This window comes from Rhincodon typus, chromosome 1 (assembly GCF_021869965.1).
Source record: "Rhincodon typus isolate 14 chromosome 1, sRhiTyp1.1, whole genome shotgun sequence".
NCBI lineage: Eukaryota > Metazoa > Chordata > Chondrichthyes > Orectolobiformes > Rhincodontidae > Rhincodon > Rhincodon typus.
In genome coordinates, this window is record NC_063332.1 from 113,597,704 (window position 1) to 113,625,146 (window position 27,443).

The 27,443-nt window shown below is 38.8% G+C and overlaps 2 protein-coding genes across 5 annotated transcripts in view; both read right to left on the reverse strand.

Moving 5' to 3' along the window:
- Window positions 1–10,885, reverse strand: part of myoz2b (myozenin 2b) — a 28,157-nt gene extending 17,272 nt beyond the window's left edge. Inside the window, exon 1 of the mRNA XM_048596862.1 lies at window positions 10,810–10,885. Coding sequence (XP_048452819.1) covers window positions 10,810–10,885 — 76 coding nt within the window. The remainder of the gene's footprint in view (window positions 1–10,809) is intronic.
- A 7,330-nt stretch (window positions 10,886–18,215) lies between these two features.
- LOC109921103 (synaptopodin-2) overlaps window positions 18,216–27,443 on the reverse strand; it is a 112,109-nt gene continuing 102,881 nt past the window's right edge. For all 4 annotated transcript variants that reach the window (XM_048595361.1, XM_048595352.1, XM_048595344.1 and 1 more), the window contains one exon: window positions 18,216–25,069. In XM_048595361.1, the coding sequence (XP_048451318.1) occupies window positions 24,482–25,069 (588 nt within the window). In that variant the 3' untranslated portion in view covers window positions 18,216–24,481. The remainder of the gene's footprint in view (window positions 25,070–27,443) is intronic.

Below are 27,443 nucleotides of genomic sequence, written 5' to 3' on the forward strand. Positions count from 1 at the left end.
GTTGTTTCTAGTCTCATAGTGTTAATCATGATTTTGTTGACTGCTTCGAAGCTGTGTACAGAAAACATATATGTTTGACCTGCTGGCTCTGAATACTTAAGAGTGGAGACCTGGTACCAGTAAACACTGGCTAGTTCTATGCTATAGTGCTGGTTTATTGGAGGAGCCTGATACAGTTGGACAAGATAGTTGTGTTTATTTAGAGTAAATGGTGAACTATATCTTTGTTCTAAGAATAGCTAATAAGTATGCACATAAGTAGCTATGTCATAATGATGTCAGATGTCTGGGAATGGGACCCAAATGTGTAGAATTCCAGATAAGGCCTCTCTTACTCTCTGCTGTATATAATGTTATACTTAATTAAGGTTGTTGATGTTCGCAAACAAGAGTAGGGACTACCTTCTATCAATAACATGGACATAAAGAAGCAAACTCTGACCAGACTCACAGAACCAGCGACCAGCAGCAAGGGAGTGCCTGAAGAGAACACAACTGCAGTTTAGTGCAGCAGGTAAAGGACAAGCCAGCTCAGCAATCCTACTGCAGAAGAGAGAGGTAGCGGTAGTGTAATGCATCAGGGAAAGGTCTTTAGGGCCAAGTTAGGAATTGGCCAACCCTTCAAAATGCTAACAAACTGTGAGAAGAGCCTATGGCAGGAAACAGGAAAGCTGGACAACAACAGTCAGCCACAATGAATTAGAATTACGCAGATTGACTGTCTTTGAGTACATGGAAATAAAGAGAAAGTGAGCCGAAAGAAAATGCAGGAAGAAACAGAGTGGAGTTAACACAGTTAAAGGACTCCATTTGTGGAGCTTTGCCCAACCATTATTACAGATGGTCTCATTTCATAACTGGATTGGCAGCACAAAATATTAAAAACAGACTAAGCTATCTGTAAGTCTCCAAAATTTACAGGGTACTGAGGAGCAAGATGTCTTTCTCTTGGGAAATACAACAGGCCCACTACAGGACATTGGCAGACTTAATTTTGCAAATGAATTACATGAATTCTGGAACACAGATGGAATGGCTAACAACTAATTTTGTTTTTTTTTCAGATTCAAAACTATTACTGAAGCAAAAATTCTTTGACCATCTTTCATTTAGCTTTGGAGCACAAATATTCAAATCAGAGTGAGAGGGCAGATGCAGGTTAAATTTCACTGTAATGAGAGAGAAAGATCACCAATTCTTTGTTTGTAATTCCTAACCAGTATTCTTTACAAGCAAAAATACTTGAGTTGCTTTGTCTCTTCTTAGTTTAGCAGTTGCAGTAGAAACCATTGTTGACTCAGCATCAGTCTCTGGAACCGAAACTCCAACCCTGCTACCACTGGAAGATAATATATAAAGCTCCCATTTATCTCAGAAGAGACACTACAAGTAGCAGATTAGAAAGACACCAAGCATGAAGGTGACCAACCACAAGAGAACATTTTAATCCTTAATTTTCTCTTTCATGGAAAACTGGCACAGGATGAAGCTGTCACTTATGCTGTTGGTATAATGAAAGCAGAGGTCCAGACTCTTGGACCCAACTGGTAATGTGCATAAAGGCACTGCTCTGTCTTTTGAGGAGAATCACTCTTTTGTTGAGGGAGGTAACAAAGAGATACATTTTTGCTTATTCAACTAAATCGACCAATAACAGGCAGCAAAAACAGCAACCAAACCTTTGCATAGACATTTCTTCAATTGATGAAGATCAGACTATTACAGTGAAGCAAAAAGCAAGTGACATGAGGTCTCAGCAACTGTCAGCTACAGCTGAACATCCACTAAAGATGATGGAACCTTGGCAAAGTTGCAGGAATCTCAACTGAAGATAAACAACCTTTCAGTTTGCAAACTAAGTGCAATTGACAGGCACAAATGGTAGCTGTCCTCACACTTAAGCAGACAACAGCTGAGAATAGTTTATAGTAATTCAGCCACAAAAGAACACTTGCAAAGCTTCAGAATTCTTCATAGGTAGCAAGATAATCACAATGTCTGAGAAGTCTTGCACTAGAGAGTTTGCAAGGGATGTTCAGTTGTACATAAAGGTGATCTCAGGCATTGGCATAGGTTCATATGCACTGAAGCTTCGTGCAGGGTAGATAATACCTGTCCTTTATTAGCAGAAACCTACTGTATCCAACACATACTTAACAGCAAATGTGCAAAAGAACATAAGGGTGATCTTGATACACGCAGAGAAAAATGTCAGATAGATAGTTCAACAATTGTAGCATTTAGTGATAAGCTCAACAGGAAAAGGCAAAGCTAAGTATGAATTATATCAAACCAATATTGAACATTCAAAGATTATTACTCTGCATAAGTGGCAGCTGAAGTCTACAACTGAGTTTCATCAGCATGCCTGACTTGGAAATATACCACTGTTCCTTCAGAGTTGCTGGGTCAAAATCCTCAAACATCCTCCTTTACAGCACTGTGGGTAAACCTACACCACATGGACTATTATTTCCTAATCAACCTGTTCAGAGATGTTATTACACATCTCCGGAGCAGGTGGGACTTGAACCGGGTCTCTCAGTTCAGGGGTAGGGATACTACTACTGCACCATAAGAGGGTCCTTCCTACACCATACGGAATAGTTTAAGAAGGCAGCTGTCCACAATCTTCACAAGGGAAATTTAGCATTGGCAATAAATGCTGATGTAGCCAATGATAACCACATCTTGTGTATTAGCAAAAAATAAAAAATCAGTTTTTTCATTGATTGGAATAAATAAAACAAAAACAAAACAAAGAACAGATGCTGGAGATCTGAAGCAAAAACAGATACTGCTGGTGAAACTGAAACAGGTCTGGTAGTATCTGTGGGGAGAAAGCAGAGTTAATGAATTGAATAGGTGGAGACAAAACCTAGAGAGAGAGGGAGAGATGTGAAAGGGGTAAGCAGACAAAGGAATTATTGATAGTAAGCCAGAACAGAAGAGAAGCTGAACAAGTACAGCCCAAATATCAGCTTTCTTGGGAAGGTAAATCTACTCTTCCAATAGGGAAATGATAGGGGAGCACACATTAACTATACATCCTTCAAGAGAGTTTGGACTACTGTTGGAGATTAACATTTAAAGCACAAGACAATTTGGGAACAGTGAAAGATGTAGGATATGGATGAAAACGGTAAGTAGTTCATAATTGTACCAGTTTTTGGATAAGCAACTCTTTTTTCATTTGTTCAATAGTTAAAGCATCATCGCCGGTTAGATTAACATTTATTAGAGACGGTCTTTACTTGATGCTACATGGTAAGAATGTTATATGTCATTTTTCAGCCCAGGACTGAATGTTGTCCAGGTCATACTGCACATTGATACAAGCAGCTTTAGTAACTGCGGGGTCATGAATGATATTGCACACACATTGCAATCCCTGCTTCTGATCTTGTGATGGAGGAAAGATTATCAATGAAGCAACTAAAGATGGTTGGGCTTAGGACGGCTACCCTGAGGAGCTCCTGCAGTTATGTCCTGGCACTGAGATGACTGACCCCTAACAGCCATGATTATTTTCCTGTGTGCTAGGCATGGTTCCAAACAGCAGAATTTTTCCCTGATTCCCACTGACTCCATTAATACTATGGGCGCTTGATGCCAAATTCAGTAAAAAGTTGCTTTGCTATCAAGGACAGTCACTCACACCTTAACTTCCAGTATTTTTGTCCATGTTTGGAACAAGGCTGTATCGAGGTCAGGAGCTGAGTTACCCTGGCAGAACCAAAACTGAACATCAGTGCACAGGTTAGTATTGAGCAAATGCCATTCGATAGCACTGTTGACACTTCCATCTCTTTGTTAATGATTGAGATTAGACAATTGGAAGATAATTGGCTGGGTTGGATTAGTCCTGCTTTTGTGGATAATGCATAACTTGGGAGTTTTGCATATTATAGGATAAATCCCATTGCTATAACTGCTGGTACAGCTTGGTCAGAGACAAATCTTCAGTCCTCTTGCCAGAATGTTGCCGTATCTAGTGTATTTAACCATTCCATGATAACATGTTGTATGAATCTATTTGCTGAAGGCTAGCACCAATGGTGTTGGGGAGCTCAGAAGGAGGCCAAGATAGATTATCTAGTTGACACTTTGGGCTGAAGATCGATGAAAGTGCTTCAGCTTGTCTTTTGTAATGATGTGCTGCACTGTCCATCATTGAGGATGACAATACTTGTGGAGCTCCCTCCATAGTGAGTTGTTTAGTACAGTTGTTACTGTTATCAATATTGTCATGGGCAGATGCATCTGTAACAGGTAGATGATAAGGATGAGGTCTAGTGTGTTTTCTCCTCTTGTTGATTCCTTTGCCACCTACCACATTCCCAACTTAGCAGCTATATCCTTCAGGACACATCTGCCTTGGTCATTATTAGCACTACTAAGCCACCCTTGGAGATGGACATTGAAGTCTCCCAGCCAAAGTAGTACTTGGGCCTCTTTTCATTGGTGTTGAATAGGAAACATAGAAACAAAGAAGATAGGAACACGAGGAGGCCATTCAGCCCTTTGAGCCTACTCTACCATTCATCATGATCATGGCTGATTGTCCAACTCAGTAGCCTAATCCTGCTTTCTCCCCATAACCTTTGTTCCCATTTGCCCCATGTGCTATATCTAGTTGCCTCTTGAATACATCCAATGTTTTGGTGTTAACTAATTCCTGTGGCAATGAATTCCACTCTTTGGGTGAAAAAATGTCTCCTCATTTCCATCCTAAATGGTCTACCCTGAATCCTCAGACTGTGACCCCTACTTCTGAACACACCCACCATCGGGAATATCCTTCCTGCATCTACCCTATCCAGACCTGTTAGAATTTAGTATTGCTATATCAGCTGAATACTGGATGGTACATGATATTTAGTAAGAGGTTTCCTTGTCCATGGTCGAATTGATATCTTGTGTTATGTAGCTGATTCATATTTGCTATTTATTTGAGGATCTGAGGTCTGAAGAATTGTGGAGATGCCTGGACTTTTTCTTTAAAAGTTCAATGAAAATGCATTACAACCTCTTCTCCCCACAATGCTTCTTTGAAATCATGTGACTTGTGATAATTCCTGGTCTTGGTTGCTTGATCTTACATCCAGAAAAAAAGCTGACTGTTTTACAACTGGTTTTTATATTTAAACCATATATGCTGTCTTGAACTTTCTTTTTTGGAGTTGTTTGAGGAAAGCCTGCCATGAACAAGTGTCCCAGCTTATGTCTCCTACTTCTGAATTACCTGTGTGCTGATTTCAATGTAAAAATTGCTTGTTCTTCTGAAAGAGAGTAACTGAAAGAACTCAATATTTTATTTATTGATTAAACTATGTTTGCCAAGACCTCGGAGAAAAAACATGAGTCATTAGTCATGAGAATACACATGCAAAACCACCAAAGTAATACTTTTTAATATTACTTTGTAATATTTTATATCATTTTGTATTGCAGTCAAGATAAACCATCCTTAGTCAGAAAGTGATGTGCTTTTTAAAGTAAATCTTTGCAAAGAGAAATCTATTTTTTTCTTTAATTAAAATGTATATCTGTATGTGTCTGAATTATTTAGAGGGGTAAACATTGATACCTTCATTTTACAAATTGTGTTTGTTAACTAATTTTGCACCTTTATTGGACCAGTTTTGCTTTATAATAAATTGATAATTTTATGTTTATTAAAGAAACCTAGTTGATAGATCTTTTCATTAATATAGAGGAAGCATACAATTTACAATGTTGATATATATATATAATATATATGATATTTTAAAAATATATTTTTAAACATGTGACCCACAAAGCAGTGGGACTGAGAAAAGACAACATTTTCCTCCCAGCTCATTTAAACTCATGAGACTTCATGGAGTCCAGAGCTAATATTGAAGGCACTGAGAGCAGCTCCCTCCTGACTGTACACTAATGTGCTACCATTCTCTGGTCCAGTGGGCCTGCTGGTAGACAGGACATTTGCAAGGATAGTGACAGTAAGGTCTGGGACATGATCTGTAAGGTATGATTCCATGTCTATGATTATGTCAGGCTGTTGTTTCACTGATTATGGGACTGTGCTCCCAAATGTTGCATGAGCCCCGAGGTGTTAATAAATAGATCTTTGCGGGGTTGACAGGACTGGTTTTGCCATTGTCTTTTCTGATGGATAGGTTGGTGCAGGGTGATCTGTCTGATTTTGATCCATTTATTAGACTTCTTGGCAGTTTGATACCGCTGATTGGCTAGCCAAGCAGTTTTAATTAGCATTTGAGAATTAACCATGTTACTGTGGATTTGGAGTCACATGTAGACCAGGCCAGTTAAGGTCAGCAACTTTCCTTCCCTAACGATATTAGTGAACAAGTGTTTTCAGCCTTGGAAAGAGTTGGGAGTAAATGTGGAGTAATGGGTTAACTATACTTTGATTGTAAGAATACCTACCAAACTTGTGCATAAGGAGCTATGTCTTGATGATGTCAAAACATATGGAACTGGGACTTGAATGCCTAAGCTTCCAGAGAAGTTCTTTATTACTCTCGCTATAAATTGTATAAACTCAACAGACATCTTTTTTGTGTGTTCATCAAAACACAAGGAGAATTTCCTTTTATTAACAACTCAGACATGATCTTATTGCAGCTTATCTATACATTTAGAAAATGAAGACAAATCTATCCTGATGCCAATTTGATGGAAATCAAAAGCTGAATTATATATTTTAGTATGTGGAATAAATTTGTCAGTTATCTCTGAAGAATAGATCTTTATGTACATTCAAAAGAATACTGAATATCACATGACCTGTTCTGACTGCTCTTCTGAGTTGTTTGTTCTGTGATATTAATGATACTTATGTCTCCAATTGATTCAATGTTTTTTCCCCCCAACTGCTTTCTTTTCATAGTAGATTCTTTATTGGCTGTTATTGCTGTTGATTGTTATCTGACTAGCTCACTTTCTGCACCAATCCTGTGTATTTTTAATACCTTTCTTTAGACGTAATTGTTTCTTCAAGTTAAAGTTTTTGGGTGAGTGAACATTAATTGAATTAAGTTCTGAATAAAAGTGCTGCTTGTCAAGTGTAAAATAATTTTAAAATATGAAATCTCAGTGAGGCGGAAAATAAGCAATGATAAGACAGAGTTGCATTGGACAATGATAGAGGAGATGCATATGAGACGATTAAAAAAAAGTTGTCTATTTCTGGGTTTGAATTCCAAGTCACTGTATCACTCTTGAATAATCAGGGCTGACGTTTCATAGTATGAAACAATGTGATTAAATTAGTGATGGTAATGCTTGTAACTTGAATTTTCAACAACAGCTGTGTGCGACACATTCAGATAGTGGAATATATTATTGTATTCTTTTTAAGGTACGAGCTGTAACATCACCAGCTGATATAACATAACTTTGTCAAAACATTGATATTAAATCTTATGTTGTAGTTATCAAATTACATGAACTCAAAGTTTTGATAATTAATCAAAGGTATGCACTTAATGTTAAGAATTGGGTGTCTTGACTCACTTTTATGTTCTAAAATTGTCATATATGAAAAGAAATCATCCTTCATGAATGTAAATTGAAGTAAATGTATCTTGAAGTATTCTTACAGCAATTTTGATGTAATATTTTCTCATTAGTTATTTCACATTTTCCTGGCTGTCTAGACTCACATTTTAAAACCTTTATTAAAACAAATGGATTTCCTTGCATTGCTTACAGACTGAAGAGAAAGTTAGACATACATATGGGAAAGGAAAGTCTAAGTAGATGGTGGATGTCAGTTCAGAGTTAATATAAGAAAGTCTAGTTTAGATAGATTAAAAAATAAAGAAAATTCCATGAATCAGACTCTAATTTGGGACAAAAAGATACTGAGTCCTGGTGATTCAAAATGAGACTGTGAATTCCTTAATTCAAGTGTACATCCCTAAATATGGAGTGTTATGTTTTATCATGTCATATAATTCTTTTATCATTCTAGAGAGGTGGCCAGATTGTTAAATTTGGTTGAATGATTTAGGAGATAAAGTTGAAATTGGGTGAAAATGTTTTAATTTTTTGTTCATTAATATACCGAGATCAAGTCTCCACTCTTGTAAGTGAAAATTAACCGGCTTCATTAGACATAACCATATATAAGAGATATTGGGAGAGAACATCTACTGGAATCTATGGACTTAGGCTGCAGTTCCATGTGATGTGGAATCACCATAAAATTCTTTTGCACTCTCTCATTAGCTATTCTTAGAGTAATTGTTAGTTAACCCTTCTTCATGACTGTAATCTGTAATCTGTTCTTTTTCAGTCCCTAAGGCTTGATGATGTTGTGTGACTGCCATAGGTCAGCAGTTGCTTTGCAGGTAATTAGTAGTTAGGCTGCTCCAATTCTTGTTTAAATTAAATATGTTCAAGCTTCTTTTAATGCTCAACTTTAACCTTCATCAGTGTATTTTGCATCTCCAGAAGTTCTCCAATTTGGTTCTTTTCTTGTTCAATAAAACTATTTGGAATGATTCCAATGTTTGAAGTTTTTTTTCACTAAACCTATCAGATTCATGTTTGTATCTTTGCGTGATTATGAAGATGTGTTGCATGCAATTGGCTTCTGCTAATGGAGGTGGGGCATCATCCACCCTGTCTGAAGCTTCAATGTCCATGAATCTACATTGGAGTTGTCAGACCTCTTTCATTAATGATTGAAGATCTTTTTCTAACTCTATAGCCTGAGACCTCAGATTGTGTAGTAATTTTGCTGGCAGTAGAAGTTTTTGAAGATTCACTTGTGTTTATTTGTGGCTAAAGTAGCATTAGATCTTCTGCTTGCTTCCTTGTGGTTTCCAGCCTTCACCACAAAAGGACAGCAGAGAGTTCACAAACAGTGTCTCTTGAATATCAAAGTCCAAGCAGGTTTAAGGTTTCTCTGTCAATTAAATGAACAATATGAATGATATGTTTATCCTCTGTCTCTGTGACTTGAAAGAGCAAATGAAGGCCTCGAACACCTTCTTGTGGTTTGTCACATCCAACTGTCATGCCTTTTTCCTGCCCTTTGTAATTTTTTTGAGAGAGAAATTAATCGTCTGCTTAATCTTTTCACAGTCCCAGGGCTGGGGTTTCGTAATGGAAGTTAATCCTGACACATGGAGTCAATTTCAATGTCTTAGGAGTAGCCAAATAATATTCAATGCTACATATTAGCTCCAGTTATTAAAAAAAAGTGGAATGGTCAGCAATAAAAGTGAATGTAAACTCACCATAATCCCATTGGGTTGCTCTCTCAGCAGAGAGAGAAAGAGACACAATTGGTGGTGGTTTAACCTCAGGGTCACCATACCTTAGGTGAGGGGACAGGTTGAGAAGGAGACTCCTTCATGGTAACCCCAGCTGGTGTGGGAATTGAACTCATGTTGTTGGTGTCACTCTACATTGTAAACCAACTGTCTAGCCAGCTGAGCAATTAGATACATTTGGTGATCTTTGTTTGATAATTCCCTTGTATTTGATGCTTGAATTGCTTTATTACTAGGATAATAGTATATGTCTTAACTACTTCATAGAATCCCTACAGTGTGGAAACAGGCCTTTCAGCCCAACAAGTCCACATTGACCCACAGAGCATCCCACCCAGAACAATCTCACTATAACCCACCTAATCTACACATCCCTGAACACTACTAGCATGGCCAATCCACCTAGCCTGCACATCTTTGGACTGTGGGAGGAAACCAGAGCAAAGCCATGCAGACACAGGGAGAACATGCAAACTCCACACAGATGGTCGCCTGAGGGTGGAATCGAACCCTAGCTCCTGGCGCTTTGAGGCAGCAGTGCTAACCACTGAGCCACCTCAAGTGCATAACCTAGTGCATATGGTGCAAGCCTACATATCTGGTGAACCTAGGGAAATAGAAATGTTCCAAGATCATGTCTCACTAGCGGTTAAACCAAAAGTGAAAAAAATGTAAAGGCATGACCGAGATTTAGGACAGCTATTTAAAACTTTCTCCCAGTTAATTGTTTTCCCTTCTCCATGCACATGCGACAGTTAAAAGGACACAAGATTAACGATTGGCATATTGAACTGGGTTTTGTCCTTAATTTTGTCCCTTTCTTGTAGCGAATCTAATGCTTCTACCTGGTCTTCTCAGGCTATTCAGAAATGGCACTTACACGTTTTCGCATGACTAAGATGCTAACACTGCCGCAATTTACAGCACTCAGCCCATCCTTTGAAAGTGTTGTTTGGAACTCAGTGGAAGTCACTCAATTATTTACCTATTCACATTTGATGGGACTGTAACTTGATGTGAACTGAGGTAAGAAATTTGCTATGGCAATCAGGAATGCTCTGCAAGTGTATGTAATTAAAGCTTTGCGATTTGATGGGTGGTCATTGTATGTAGTTATTTATATGTAATCATTGTGAATGCATCTGCCTTTTTGTTTATTTTATATTCACACGTATAAATGTGCACATGTGCACACCCGAAGAAAATTTGCTTTGTAAATGAAACTGTTGGTGATCTAATTCCGAACGTAGGTCAGAAGGTCTGTATATCGAGAATGTACGTCAGCTGTCAAAGATCTCAGCACTCTACAACAGCTACTCGCAGTTGTTCAAACCAAAAATAACTTTCAAAGGACAGTGGTAATGACAAAAGGATTACTTACCATAGTCAGTAAGATATTCCACTAAATTATTTTTGGTAAAATACACACACACACTAGCAGTTGATAAGAGGCTGGGTAGAATTTTAAAGGATTTTAGTTACAGACTTTAGAAATGACAGTGTAACAGTATCCTACCACTTCCTTGGATTTCTTTTACAATGGCTGACGCTTGTTTCTTCAATTCCTTTGTGAGGGTGCTGTGTGATTGCATTGTTTATGTTTTTCCTTACAGCTGAAAACTGTTAACCAACAGAGTATATATGAGCATATGAAAATCTGGTCACTTCGTTATTCATTGTCAAAGATCATAAGTTACAATGACTGGAAATATCTTAATAATTACAATTATTCTAACTCAGGCCATGTATCAAAGAAGCTGCACCTTAATGTGTTACCAAGAATTAGTTAGAAAATAATAGAAGTCTTTCAAAAATTCTCTATTAATTAATACATAATTTTTCATGGAAAATGAGCCAGAGGTAAATATACACTTTACCCATTTTACACATGTTGCTTCCTGCTGTGTGTCATCTTATTATCTCAGTTCTTTTACTTTCAAACATAACAAAATATTTGTATCATGGTTAAGTTGTTTGAATACTAATATTAAACTTCCAAACTCTTGATAGTTTTCCATTTGCATTTATGTAAATCAACAACCAGACAAAACTTTGACAACAGACAGAAAACCTGATGATTATTTTTGGATTGTTGCATAATATCTATATATATATATATACTTTGATTAAGAACATTAGGATATTATTTTGACAAGACTTGAACATGTGTACGAAAATTTCTGTTGGCTCCTATCATTAAACAGCAAATTTTGTCGACACTCTGAAAAACAAATGATGTTACCTGTGTTAAACAATACAGATCCTTCAAGAAAGCTTGAATATGATATAATCTTCTTCCAGTAGTTTACCAGTAAAATGTTTGGAGATGACTCGCTTTGCTGAGCAAGTGATAGATCTTTCCAGGATCACATCTGCCGTGGTCTGCACACCCCCCAAACACCAAAATTAACTGGCCTCGGGGACTCGCATCAACTTTACATCAAATGTCTATATTTAGTGTTCAGCAATTCAACCACTCCATTCTACTCAATAAAAGGTTGTAGATAAAGGACATTCAATCCATTAGTTATCTGGACTGATGTCTGCAATCCAAATTGCACAAGACTCTATGCAGAGAAATTCTGTATGATAATAGGAAAATGAATACATGTATTAAATAAGATAATTATGAAGACATTAATACCCAATTGAAACATGTGTTACTGTAAATCCCAAACTATTCAGTTGGGATTTAAATTAGTTTGCATTTAAAGTTAAGTTGAAAAATTAAACTACTTCACAATGTCATATAACTTAATTGAAAACAAATCAAATGTAACAAAGCTATAAAATTAAAATTAAGTTTATTTTTGGATGACCAGTGTGAACATTTACTAGACAAAATTTTCCAATGCACAGTAGTCACGGGGTCAATTAAATATGCAACCAAGTTTGGGGGAGAAAAGGTGCCCTGGAAAATCTAACTTTAATTTGAGTAAGGAGTGGTTAATGGGATTTCATTCTGCTGCCTCAGAAAGATAGCCATTGGAACTGCTGGGTGTGGAGACAGGCTGTCTAAAAAAACTGGCCTTGGTGCTTTGATGTGGGTACACCTTTAGTATGGTGTTGCATGGAATTACTAAATGTTGAAAGGTCTTTGTAGATTCCAGTTATGTACCCACCTGGCAGCTTTATGCAAAAATCACTTCCTGGCATCCTATCCCATTTTACCACCACAAAATAGCCCTGCAAACCAGCAAGCATTTGCCATTGTTTGGCCTAAATTCAACGTTTTTATCATTGATCACTGTTGAAAAAGGCTAGTTGCTTCCAGCTGCCAAAAATGATCAAAACTGGATAGTGTTTTAATGAAATAATATTTATTTGGCTCAAAAATAAAATAGAAACTTACCGGTCTAACAATATGAAATTTGTCCATTTGTATGTGCTTAGTTAACTTTATTTTTCCTCGTCTTAACACTTTTAAGTGCTGCAACCCTATGGATTCTGCAGACGTATTGACAGCTGATCCCTTCCCTGCTCTGACCGCTATGATTATCTTGGATAACATCCACTAGATCTTGAGGATCACTCAAAGATTCATGCACCTCCAATCATTTGTGCAGAGACAGGCTTAGACATAAGATACAAGGCAAATTGCAGTAAAGTAATTGGAAGCAATCAGGGGTGGCACGGTGGCTCAGTGGTTGGCACTGCTGCCTCACAGTGCCAGGGATCCGGGTTTGATTCCACCTTCGGGCAACTGTCTGTGTGGCATTTGCATGAAAGGGTAGGGGGTGCTTATAGGTCTGGGTGAGATGCTGTTCGGAGGGTCAGTGTCAGTCTGTTGGGCTGAATGGCCTGTTTCCATACTGTAGGGATTCTTTGGAAATGAGTGAGAAATGAAAATGCTTTGAGTTGAATCTTCTCTTTTATGTCCCTTTTCACCTTCGTACCTCTCGCAGCTCACCCACAGTTCCCTGCTTACAATGACCTGGGGAATTCCTGCTGCAAATCCATGAGGTAAAGGAAGAACAGCAAGAAGCCAATCATGATGAAGATAAACCTTCGCTTGATTTCATACCTGTAACCACCAGCTCAGACACTTATATAAAAATAAATTCTGATGATAACATAAGGACGGATGTGATCTGCAAATGGTGAGATATATATGAATAAATTGAATTTGGGATAGGTGATATTATAGTTGTCACAGACTACACATGAGTTCTGTTGAAGACTTAAATGATCACATCAATGGGCAGTCTACAGATGAACACTGATGGGCGTACACTGCAAATGATTGGTGTATTACAATACCAAAAAAAAAATGGACAATGTGAAGGAACATATGTCACAGAGTGTTTGTGCAGAGCTTGGACACATCCTTTTTATTCTGGAAGCCCCATGGTCTATTCCATCCATATACTTGCAGATCTGAAGTCCTCTGCTGGTGCCGCAGCTTGCATTGCAACAGGGGAAGCATGCATCTAGAAGCTGAGTGCTGCAGTGGAATCTCAGGAGTATTGCAGATGCTTTAAGAAGTAGTTAGATTTCTACTTGCAATTCCAAGGAATACAAGACTATTGCCCAAGTGCTGGAAAATGAGATTAGAAAAATTAGGTGGTTGTTTTGGATCAATGCAGATGTGCTGTGCCAAACGGCCTTTTTCTTCACTGTAGACGTCCATCACTTTATGTCTAAGGCCCTCATACAGAATCAAGCTCCTTTCATAATGGTTAAAACTTGAAGGGGCTTTCAACATGTCATAGCTGTTCAACAATCTGTTCTTCAACAGAATGTTAGGACTTCTCAGTCGCCATCCAGGATAGTGTCATGGACACGAAGTGTGGAATCTTAATCTGCCCAAAAATGGAGGGCCAACCATTTTCCCCAAAGCCTCTGGCAGGTCACCAGTTATCATTGGACTGTCTTCCTAAGCAGCAATAGGAACTTCTCAATGTGGAAAAATTTGTTTATTTTGGGCTCTGTGGAGGCTCCACATCTGCCAACATTTCCACTGCTGCCAATAACGCACTGCCGTCCAACTTTCCAACCAATCACCAAAGACATAGTGACATTCTTGACATTGTCTTTGGCCCACCATCACAAATGCTTTGAACAAATGAAAAAGTACAAACAAAAACAGGCCCTTTGGCCCTCCAAGCCTGTGCCGACCATCATTCCTTAATTAATGTAAAAACAAACCTGCCATTTTTTGATCTGTATCCCTCTATTCCCTCCCTATTCATGTACCCATCTAGGTGCCTCTTAAATGTTTTCAATGTGCCCGCTTCCACCACCTCCTCTGATACTGCATTCCAGGCTGCTGCCATTCTCTGCGTGAAAAACTTCCCTCGCACATCTCCCTTAAACTTTCCCCTCTGACCTTGAACCTGTGCCCCCTCGTAATTGAAACTTCAACCCTGGGAAAAAGGCCCTGACTATTCACCCTATCTAGGCCTCTCATAATTTTGTAGACCTCTATCAGGTCTCCTCTCAGCTGCCATCTTTCCAGTGAAAACAATCCTAGTCTTTTTAACCTTTCCTCATAGTCAATGTCCTGGAACCAGGCAACATCCTGGTGAACCTTCTCTGTACTGTCTCCAAAGCTTCCACATCCTTCTGGTAATGTGGTGACCAAAACTGCACACAATACTCCAAATGCGGCCTAATAAGGGTTTTATATAGCTGCAACGTGTTTTTTCAACTTATGTACTCCATGCTCCAGGTGATGAAGGGAAGCATACCATATGCCTTTTTAATTACCTTGGCTACCTGTGTTGCCACGTTCAGGGAACTGTGGACCTGCACGCCCAGATCCATCTGAATGTTAATGTTCCTAAGGGTTCTGCCATTTACAGTATAATTCACACCAAAATTTGATTCTCCAAAATGCATCACCTTGCATTTGGCTAGATTAAACTCCATCTGCCATTTCCATGTCCAAGTCACCAATCTATCTGTAATCTGTTGTATACTCTCACATTTGTTGGCACTATCAGCAACCCCACCAACCATTGTGTCATCAGCAAACTTGTTTATCAGACCACCCACATTTTCCTCCAGATCATTTATATATACTACAAACAACAAAGGACCTAAGACTAACCCTGTCGAACATCACCATTTCCAGCTTCCTTGTAGGCTACTGAGCCAGATTTAAACAAGATAGTTCCCAAAATTGGGCTTTCTTTTGTCTCCAAATTGATGTCATATACTTTCCACTACAAATACTACTTACCTTTACTTTGGCTACATCTTTTCCTGACTCAACCCATCAGCTGCCAAAGAAAAATAGTTCTGTACCTTTGTCGCCTTAATATTTAGTGTTTCCAATGCTTTCTTGCCTTGGCTTTTATCCTCCATTCAATTCAGCTCATCCAAGATATGCTGCCTCTTTTATAGCCCATCTAGTATCATTTAGCCACCACACTTCTCTTAATAGAAGTCCATTGACCTGTAGGTCCATATGTCTCCAATTTAACATTCTCATCCACATATTCACATCATATTACAGCTTTGATCCTCTACTTTGTAACCCCCTCTAACCCTGAAACTATCTGAACAATTCTACAACTTTCAACTCGGGTGTTTTGTGAATTCCCTTTTCCTTTATCTCTATTGAGATTCATCTTGAAACTGATCTCATTATCATTGTTTTCAGTCACCCTTCTTTTATCCTCTTGATTTGATGGATTTTTTAAATCTGTATGCTTTTGTAAGGAAGTTTGTGGTACTGTATTTTTTCTACATTAAGGTGCTATAATGCAAGTTGTTGCTGTAATTTTGCTTTGTTTTTCAATCTGAAAGTTGAAAGCAACAAATAATGGTTTAAAAAATTGTAATTATTGGACTAGTAATTTGGAGGCCTGCATTATTAATCCAGAGGATGTAAATTCAAATTCCAGAATGTCAGTTTGAGCATATGAATTCAGTCAAAACAAATAAATATATTTGGAAATTAAAAATATTAAATATAACTATTTGTTGGATTGTTGTAAAAACAAACAGATAAGGAAAGGTTGCTCTTGCCTAATTTTGCCTGTATAGCACGATGTTGTTTCAGTCTTAATGGCCTAGAAAGCTACTCAATTGTATCAAGCCACTACAATCTTCCCACTGGCATGTAGAAATTATTAAAATACCTGATTTGTCAGCAATACCAAATCCAGAGAATAAATTAAAAGAAACATTTACTATTACATATAGAAAAGCAAAGATGACAACTTTTTCCCTATTTTTGTACTGTATCTTTCCAAATCTTGTCAATAGCATTTGACAAATCAGTCATTCTACAGCTTCAAATGACAGTAGACATGATCGTACAACAGCTCCTAACCCTATCCCCTATTAGATGTCAATTGACAAGTGAAAGTATAGATATAGTAGTATAGTACTGTCTTAATGAAAAGTTGTTTGATGGGTATCAAACGTTCTGTACAAGTCTGTTTATTTAATTCTACTTTTAGGAGGATGGGAAGGCAGGCTGCTGCTAAATGTTCATCAGAGTAATTGCAATTCTGCGCAGAAAGTTCATCTCAAGAGTAGTGTTGATTGATCCATGTTCTAATGTTTCCTCTTTCCTGAGCCTGTACTTTGCCTTCACTTGGTTCTTCCCTTGTGGGCCAGCCAAGATGAATAAATTATCATTGGGGAAGAATTTTCTGTATGATGCAGGAAGTTTTAAACGTCATCTTTTTAAGTGCTTTTACCATTTCATTGTTTTTTTTTTCTACAAGGTAGGGAATATGATATCAAAAGAATTGACCTTTCCTCTTCATAGTGCCCCAATGTGTCAATTATTTAACCTTTGCTCTTTACAAATGACTTATTTTCTCAGTCACCAAACCTACCCTTGAGGGCTTGTCATCCCCATTATCAAAGTCTGTGATTGACCAAAAACTGCCTGCTACCATCTCTCCCCAGACCCAATTACTCTAATTTCTGTAACCAGCTCATCTAAGTAATTAGTATACCATATTGTAATGTAAGTCATGCTTAGCCATGACAACAATTTACCTTTATTTCTAGTCTTCCAATGCCTCAAGTTTAACATTTTTGTCGTCTCTTCTAATAGTATCTCCTGTGGATTGGCATCAATTTCTCTTTGCACTTCATGGATGCATAATCAGTGGGATTGTTTTTTATGTAAAAGATGCCATATAAAGTTTTGTTTTTCCTTATTTATTTTCTAAGGGTTTTATTTATTCTGAATATGTCTGGTGGTTTCAATTACTTAATCTTGACATTAAGAAAACAGTTTAAAATGAGAAACCTTTGTTTAAATGTGGAGATTCAAGTAGTCTGATGTAATTGATTTTGTAATAGTGGACATGGGCACTTATCAAACTAAAGGCATGGTAAACATAAGCATTGAGATTTAGCTCTTCATTCACAGGAATTGTGCAACATATGCTTGTTTCATTTATTTTCTCTCCTTCTCCTTCGTCCAATAAGAAGCTGCCTTGTGCTGAGATTCGTTCTGTCAGTGCCAGCCACTCTACTTGTCCAAGTAATCATTCTCCATATGTGAGCTGACACAGTGAATATAGGCAAATTATTCAGCACTTGGGGAAGATCATCAAACCTGTTACTATTTCCATGTACCTTTCACCAATGATCATGAGATGTCAAGTAGAAGGTTGGAGTCAATTCGATTGTTCCCTCTTTCAACACTGGGATTACAGTGACAGCTGATGGAGAGTGATTTATTTGGTGCATAATACTTAAAGTCAAATATGATTAATCCAGCAAGTGACAATGATTCAAAATTTAAATATTTTAAATGAAAATGATACGTTTTGTGAGATAACTAGTACTATACAAATTGTCATTGAAAACACTGAGATTAGATAAAAATGCAAGCATATATGCATTTTTATGGTACCAACTTTTTGAAGTTTTTGTTTTAACCACTCAAAATGAAATCTGCATGTTCAAGAAGCTATTGCCTTCAAAAATGATACAACAAGAAAGTACTTTATTTCAAAGCATTTTAATAATGGAACAAAGTTTTTGTTACGAATTGTGCAAATCAAATACGTGCTTTTGAACATTCTGTACCACTATATCAGAAGCATAATTGACAAATATTGCAAGTAAAAACAAATATTTGTCTCAAGTTACCATTTTATAAATGTGACATGCTATGTATAATACGTTTTCAGTGCTTAACATGTTTGAAGTGTTGCATATTTCTCCCATATACTTGTATATAAACATTGTAATACAACTAGAAATTCAACTCGCTGAATTAAAGTCATAATGTAGATAATGCCAAGATAAGAACACCAGTTCAAAATGTGTACACAAACAGTAAAGTTAGGGCAGTTCAAATATTGTTCCATATTTTTCTGCATTCAATGAGTGCATCACAGCTATTTTTATGTAATTATATATATGTACCACAATGTGTCTACATTCTGTTTGTAATTATGAAATTTTGTTGAAGACAGTAAAAATTTGATAGGATAGGAACACTATGTGAAGGTCTTGATATTTTGAGTTTTACATGAATATCAGTGTTTCCATTGTTTTCAACTAAAAGATACAGAACCTTAACATCAAGAAATGACCAACTCAGTATTGCTATAATGATGCATTATACTTGATGTAAAATGTTTTACATTATGTGATATTTTGGGATTTAAGCCAGTTGTTCAGGATGTTTAAGGACCAAATGTTAAGTTTTGATTAAACCCAAAATAATTTTCTGCAGGGAAGGATATAATCATTGACATTTTAGCAGAACAATATAGCCACAAAAAGCTGGTACGAGGATTCTAATGTACAAATCATCTACACCCTTGACCTACAGGTAGTACCACAAAGGATTCAATTATCTCAAATGAGTATCAAGGGCAACGGATGTATTGTCAAATGCAATATTCCATCATTTTCACCACTAGCCCCTGATATCATTTAATTTCTCCATTACTCACATCATAACAATTTCCATCAATCAAAATTTAGACTTAATGTTCCTAACCTCAAGGCACCCTCGCATATTTCATAGTGCTGCAAGTCTCTCATCCAGACGTCATTGCATGAGGACACTTTCAGCTACTTAAACAGGGCAGACATCTCACTGAAATAGATTGTTCATTGAGGAAAGCTGATGATCTAGTGATATTGTCACAAGCTGTTCCATTATAGCTACAACACTGGCATCTACCAAACAATGCAGAAAATTGCCATGGTAATGCCTGTACAAAGCAGGACAAATCCAACCCTGCCAATTATTGTGTCATCAGTACATTTCCAATTATCAGTAAAGTGATGGAAAGGTGACATCAACAGTGCTATCAAGCAGCACTTGATTGGCAATAACCTGTTTCAAAATCCTGGAACTCCCTCGCTAACACTATTGTGGAAATATTTACAGCAAATGGATTGCAGTGATGCAAGAAGACAAATAGCTCGCCACCACCTTCTCGAGGGAAACTGCTGACTCAGCAAGCGACACCTATACCCCAAGAATAAAAAATAAAAAATTTCGCCATATCCCACATTCTATTCTGTTTTAGTAACTTCAGATAATGTAAGGATACAATTTTTACTTCCTCAGCTCTACACTCGTCATAACCTTGCACTTGTGGTTTTCTCCTTCCAGGTGATGAAGGTCTGAATTGTTCCTAAACAGTGCTTGAACAGCCATTGTTGGAAGAGTACTGATGATGGAAAAACAGCATCACTTAGTGTCACATTTTGAGAAAGTGTGATCAGTTGACTTTTGTATTCAATTCAAAATGTTTAATTTATAAGTTTACTTTGTAATGTTTATTTTAATGTGGTCTGTTATTTTTGTATTTTGGCAATCTAACACTGTGATAGTCAGTGACCATGAGAAGGCAACATGTGGGACTGTTGCCGAATGGGAAATTTGGGTTATATTTTCTTCAATATAGCAGATTGATGAAATTTCCATGGACACCCTGGCTAGACAGGACTATCTAGCTTTGTTTCCTTTGCTGTGGCTTCTCCCCGCTTCCCCAACTATTTCAATTCCTCTTCCTTCTCCTTAGCTGCTCACCAAATAACTGACACAAAGGCCTGACCCCTTGATGTGACAGCCGTGAATCTTGATACCACCTAGCTAAGTACTACAAGGCTTCTTCAGAGTGGTTCACACTGCAAAAAACATTATTTCAGCGTGCCAATGGTCTGTTGTATCATATTCTGACTGGCATTCCACTCTCTTTGTGTGTATGTTGTGGGTCATCAGTCACTTGGTCACCATTTGGACTGGCCCAGTGGCTTAAATGCAGATGACACAGAATGAGACATCATTACAACTGCCAGGATACCGTACCACATTGATTCACTGCATTTGATTACACAACAACTGGGAAGTGAGGGAGTTAAATTCATTTCAGTTCTGGTAAATAGCAGTATATGGCTGAAGACACTGGATCCTGCAAAAGCTGTAGGCATTGACAACATCCAGACAATAGAACTATAGTTGTGCTCCAGAACCAGTCATGCCCCTAGCCAAGTTATCCCAGTACAGCTACAACGTTGCCAGCTACCCAGCAATGTGGAAATTTGCACAGTTTTGTGTTGTTCACAAAATGCAGGACTAATCCAAACCTGTCAATTACTGTCTAATTAGTCTACCCTCAATTATCAGTAAAGTGATAGAAGTGGAGTTTGACATTGCTATCAGATGGCACTTACTCAACAATAACATGCTCCCTGAAGCTCAATCTCAGTTTCTTCAGGCTCATGCATCTTCTGACCTCATTCCAGCTTTGCTCAAAATATGGACAAAAAAACTAAACTCATGAGAGGAAGTAGTGACTCCATGCATACCGAAGCAGTCCTTGATCAAATGCAACAATCTAACCATCGCCACCTGACGTTCAATGGTGTTACCATCACTGACTCCTCCACTATCAACATCATGGGGTTTATCATTGATCAGAAACTCACCGGATATGCCACATAAACACAATGGTTACAAAAGGCAAGTCAGAGGCTAGGAATACTGCGGTGAATAACTCAGCTCCTGACTTCCCAAAGCCTGTGCATCACCTACAAGGCACAGGTCAGGCGTGCAATGGAGCATTTACTGCCTCCATCTCCAATGCTAAGTAGCAGCAGTGTGTACTATCTACAAGATGCACTACAGAAATTCACCAAAGATCATTAGACAGCACCTTTCAAGACCGTGACCACTTCCATCCAGAAGGAAAAGGGCAGCAGATACATGGGAACACCGCCACCTGCATGTCCCCCTCCAAATCACTTACTTTCTGGTTTGAAAATATATCACTCTTCCATCACTGTTGCTGGGGTAAAGCCCTGCAATTCCCACTCTAACGGCATTGTGGAATCAACCTACAGCATGTAGACTGCAGCAATTCAAGAAGCAGCTCACCACCTTCTCAAGGGCAACTCAGATGGACAATAAAGACGCTGACCAGCCAGTGAGGCCCATGTCCCGTGAGTGAATAAAAAAAGAGGGTACTGCCCTTGACACCAAGTCAGCATTTGATTGAGCGTGCCATCAATAAACCAAAACAAATCTGCTGTCTTGGGAAACAGGGAGAAAACTCTCTGCTGGTTGGAAAAAAAGATGATGGTTATGATTGCTGCAAGTCAATAAGCTCAGCCATAACACATCCTCAGGGTAGATACTTTCTGATTAACGTGCTCAGAGATGTTATTAGACACTTCTGCAGCAGGTAGGACTTCAACTCTCACCTCCTGATATAGAGGTGGTGACACTACCACAACACCACAGAGCACAGTTCCTCAGGACAGCGTAGGCCCAACTATTTTCAGTTGCTTCAACAGTGACCTTTTCTTGATTATAATGTCAGAGGTGGGGATATTTGCTGATAAGTGCACAATATCCAACACCATCACAACTCCTCATATACTGAAGAAGTACATATGCAAAGATCTGGACAACATTCAGGTTTGGGCTGATAAGTGGCAACTAGCATTCGTATCTCAAAACTGACTGACAATGGTCATTTTCAGCAAGATAGAATCCAACTATTGACCTTTGACATTCAATGACATTACCCTTGCTCAATCCCCACTATCAATAGCCTGGGAATTACCATGGACCAGAAACTGGAGTAGCCAGATAAATAGCTTGGCTACAAAGGCAAGTCCAAGGCTTGGAATGCAACAGTAAGGAACTCGCCTCCAGACTCCTCAAAGCCTGTTTAGGGTACAAGTCAGGAGTGTGATGGAATATTCCTCACTTGCCTGGATGAGTCCATCTTCAACAATACTCAAGAAGTTTGACCACACCCAAGATAAAGCAGCCTGCTTGATTGGCACCACATCTAACATCTTCAGTATTCACTCCCTCCATCTCCAATGCATGTGAGTACCATCTACAAGATGCTCTGCAACAACTCACGAAAACTTCTTCAGCAGCACGTTCCAAACCCATGATATGTGTACCCATTATGGGCTGAGGTGTTCAAGAGGCAGTTCACTTCCACCTTCTCAATGGCAATTTCACATGGGTGATAAATGCTGGGCCAGCCAGAAGCACCTATGTCCTATGCATGAGTGAAAAATAAAATTGATAGTCTGAATGTTTATTTCAGATTACCACAATTTTAGCTGTTAGATTAACACTAATAATCACTATTCTGACTTTTATCCAATACATTAGTGAGTAAGCAAAATGATTCAAAACCTTTCTACATCTCCCTTTAATTCTGCACTCACATCTCAAAACACATTGCACATACTGTAACCCATGACAATCTTTCCAATTCACTTTGAGCACTTAAAAAGTAACGTTTGCTCAAAACGTAAAGCTGTAATGCTTCCCAAGTCATTCTAAACTTCCTAGTGACACACATTATTCTGTACAATTTCTACCAATCTTTCTTAATGTACAAATTCATTATTATTTGTTTCAAGATAATATTTATTTAACTTTCAAAGAATTGCATAGTTGTAGGACTTAAGAGTATGCATGATTTTATTTTGTGGCCAAGTGTAAGCATTCTCCAGATCTAAAAACAAATCCTCAGTACGTTTTGGATAGCTGTAATGGAGCTGGATAATTTTTAAGTATAATTTTATACATATGTTTTCTTTTTCTTTACAATTTACATAGTAAGTATCATAATAATGAAGACTGTGTTAACCTTTGTAAGCTAACTTTTTTTTGGTTGTGACAAACATGCATGATTCTAATGGCTAATTTTTATTCAGGACAGAAAAACTCAAGATTTCTGTTTGTCAAATGGATTAAATTTCAAGTATTTGTTACACCTTTTGCCATAGTTTGTTATTACCTATTCTCCTAGAAATTTCTCTGACATTGCTGTTGTTCACAATATCCTACATGCATAATATTTCTACAAAGCGCAGTACATTTCTCAGCTAAAAGAAAATCTGTTGCACATTGCTTTCTTATCCTATAACATTGCCTGCCTCAAAGTTGAAAGTTTATTTTACTTTCTTTCTTGGTGTGTGATGTCAGTATTGCATTGGATAGACAAGTCCACAAACAAAAGCTTAATCAATTATTGTAAATGAAAAGCAATGTGTTAAAATGTGTTAAAATGCTATAAAAACAAGCCCAAAATTTTTGTCTTGGTTTCTGGCATTTGAAATTTTCAATTAGCCTGTGTTGGGGAAAAATATTTTATACTTCCTCTCATGGTATTGCCTTAACCCTTCTGACCTGTTAGAGAATTGTAACTCATCCCAAGACAACCAGTTCTGTGTATACATTTTATTGGCCAAGTTATTCTCTAATGTTATAAATTGTGCAATGCAAAATATGACACCTACCACTTAATGAACATCCATTTTTATGGTTGCTTATTTTTGTTCAAATAGATCCCAAAGCTGTAATAATCTGTCTCTAGGACCAACGGCTGTATGTTATCTGGGAATAATATCATAAGGTTAATGCTGCAGTGTACAGACCAATCCATTGCATTCTCTGTCTGTAAATGCTTTGTGTGTGCTATAATAGTCTTCACTTGTATACTTTTAACAATTTGTAATTCAATACCTTACTGAAATATGCATATGAAAATAGTTCAGGTGCTGCAGAACACAACGGAAACCCAATACTGAAGGCAATGTCCACCACAAAATGCTTTTTCTTTATCTTAAAGTTTTTCACACACCATGTTTTGAATCTGCTCTCTTTAAAAACCCAGTTCACTTTTCCTGTTGATGCAAACGGTGCAGTAATCTTCAACATGAGGAAATGCCTGACGAATCACAGGTGAAGACATTTTTCTTTTATGGTTTCATCTTTGTTTCTTCCAGCCCCGTGGATAAGGGTTATAATTTGGATCAATTACCTGCTTTCCTGAAGTTTCATGTTCAGAATATGTCCCAGTAGACAGATCTGAGTCAGTCAGTGATTGCTGATAATTTAGTGGCTGTTTATACCTTGAACTCTGTTGGCTGGTGGATGTTGGAATGGATGCTGTAGTTTTGATTGAGGACGATATGCTAGATGGTCTTCTCACCTGGAAAGCAGCAATAGAAGAGTAACTGCTTGGAAGTGGTGGTACATAGGCTACTCGTGCCTTCCATTCCTCTGGAGGCTCAGGTAATGTCTTTCGGCGGGCTGCTGACACAATATTCTTTGCTATTGACTCCTGGATTTTCCTCCTGGAAAATGCTTCCTCTACTGAACCAACAGCAGACTGTGATGCAGCATCCCATGGGGTCAGTTTTTTCTTTGAAATTTTATCTGACTGGGATGTTGGTCTTCCAGATGACTGGGTTGCTGGCCGACTCATTGCTTGTGCTCCAGAAAGCCCATGACAATAATTGTATTGTGGTAACTTTTCTGGTACTTGTACAGGTTGGAAACCTTTTGACTGCACCTGCAAATAGAACCAATGAATAGTGTAAATGATTGTTGAACTTGACAAAAGCAGCAAAAGGGAAACCCCAAATGTGTGAATCTCAAATATTCATGTGTGGTACTTGTGATGTATGTTGTGATGTGGAAAACTTGTTTAGATTTGAGAGTCATTAATGTTTCTTGTAAATTTGGCATCCTTTTGAATGCCCTCAGCCTTGAAAAAATGCTAAATTTGTAAGGAACATATATTTCTGCTTACTTTAAAACTGTCAGAGTTTTTCGCATATATTTATGCTAATTTGGGGATCAACATGTACCTTCTAAACATTATTGCCTGAAGAACATTCTTTATTCCCTTTGATGTTTGAAATCACATAAAATTTCAGAACTTTTACAGAGCGAAACCATTCGGGGGTAATCAGGGGAAACCGGTATGCCACTTGCCATTTGGCCCATGTTTTTGCACTGGGTGTTGAAATGAGCAAATTATTTCATGTCATTAACCCCAACATCTTCCTGTAACCCTGCACATTCTTCCTTTTCAAATGATGATCTAATTCTCTTTTAATAACCTTGCTTGCACTGTCACCTCAAATTCCATTTCTTCTTGAAAATACTCAAGGATAATGTTTCATTTTTTTCTTATGTAATACAAATATATTTTATCACAGATATATAGATCATTTAACAGGCCACTAATGATGATTATGCTCCATGGAAACCTCCTCCGCCCTTTTCTTCTGCTAATCCTTTCAGCAAGTCAATCTATTCATTTCTTACCCTTGCATTTATTATGCCTCCCTTTAAGTGCCTGTGTGCTATTTGCCTCAATTATTCCATGTGGTTAAAATTGAATCAGAGATAGTAGGAACTGCAGATGCTGGAGAATCCGAGACAACAAGGTGCAGGGCTGGATGAACACAGCAGGCCAAGCAGCATCATAGGAGCAGAGAGGCTGATGTTCGGGCCTAGACCCTTCATCAGAAAAGGGGGAGGGGAAGGGGGTTCTGAAATAAATAGGGAGAGGGTGGGAGGCGGATAGAAGAGGGATAGAGGAGAGTACAGGTGGAGAAGAAACAAACAGGTCGAAGAGGCGGGGATGGAGCCAGTAAAGATGAGTGTAGGTGGGGAGTTAGGAAGGGGATAGGTCAGTCCAGGGAGGATGGACAGGTCAAGGGGGCGGGATGAGGTTGGTCGGTAGGAGATGGAGGTGCGGCTTGAGGTGGGAGGAGGGGATAGGTGGGAGGAAGAACAGGTTAGGGAGGCAGGGACGAGCTGGACTGGTTTTGGGATGCGGTAGGGGGAGGGGAGATTTTAAAACTTGTGAAATCCACGTTGATACCATTGGGCTGCAGGGTTCCCAAGCGGAATATGAGTTGCTGTTCCTGCAACCTTCGGGTGGCATCGTTGTGGCACTGCAGGAGGCCCAGGATGGGCATGTCATCTGAGGAATGGGAGGGGGAGTTGAAATGGTTTGCGACTGGGAGGTGCAGTTGTTTATTGCAAACCTCTACATCATCCTCTGACACGTCTGCCATCTGCAATCCGACCCCACCACCAAAGACATCTTTCCCTCCCCACCCTTATCTGCTTTCCGGAGGGACCACTCTCTCCGTGACTCCCTCGTCCGCTCCACACTCCCCTCCAGCTCCACCACATCCGGCACTTTTCCCTGCAACCGCAGGAAGTGCTACACCTGCCCCCATACCTCCTCCCTCACCCCCATCCCAGGCCCCAAGAAGACTTTCCACATCAAGCAGATGTTCACCTGCACATCTGCCAATGTGGTATAATGCATCCGCTGTACCCGGTGTGGCTTCCTCTACATCGGGGAAACCAAGTGGAGGCTCGGGGATCGCTTTGCAGAACACCTACGCTCCGTTCGCAATAAACAACTGCACCTCCCAGTCACGAACCATTTCAACTCCCCCTCCCATTCCTCAGACGACATGTCCATCCTGGGCCTCCTGCAGTGCCACAACGATGCCACCCGAAGGTTGCAGGAACAGCAACTCATATTCTGCTTGGGAACCCTGCAGCCCAATGGTATCAATGTGGATTTCACAAGTTTTAAAATCCCCCCTCCCCCTACCGCATCCCAAAACCAGTCCAGCTCGTCCCTGCCTCCCTAACCTATTCTTCCTCCCACCTATCCCCTCCTCCCACCTCAAGCCGCACCTCCATCTCCTACCAACCAACCTCATCCCGCCCCCTTGACCTGTCCGTCCTCCCTGGACTGACCTATCCCCTTCCTAACTCCCCACCTACACTCATCTTTACTGGCTCCATCCCCGCCTCTTCGACCTGTTTGTTTCCTCTCCACCTATCCTCTCCTCTATCCCTCTTCTATCCGCCTCCCACTCTCTCCCTATTTATTTCAGAACCCCCTTCCC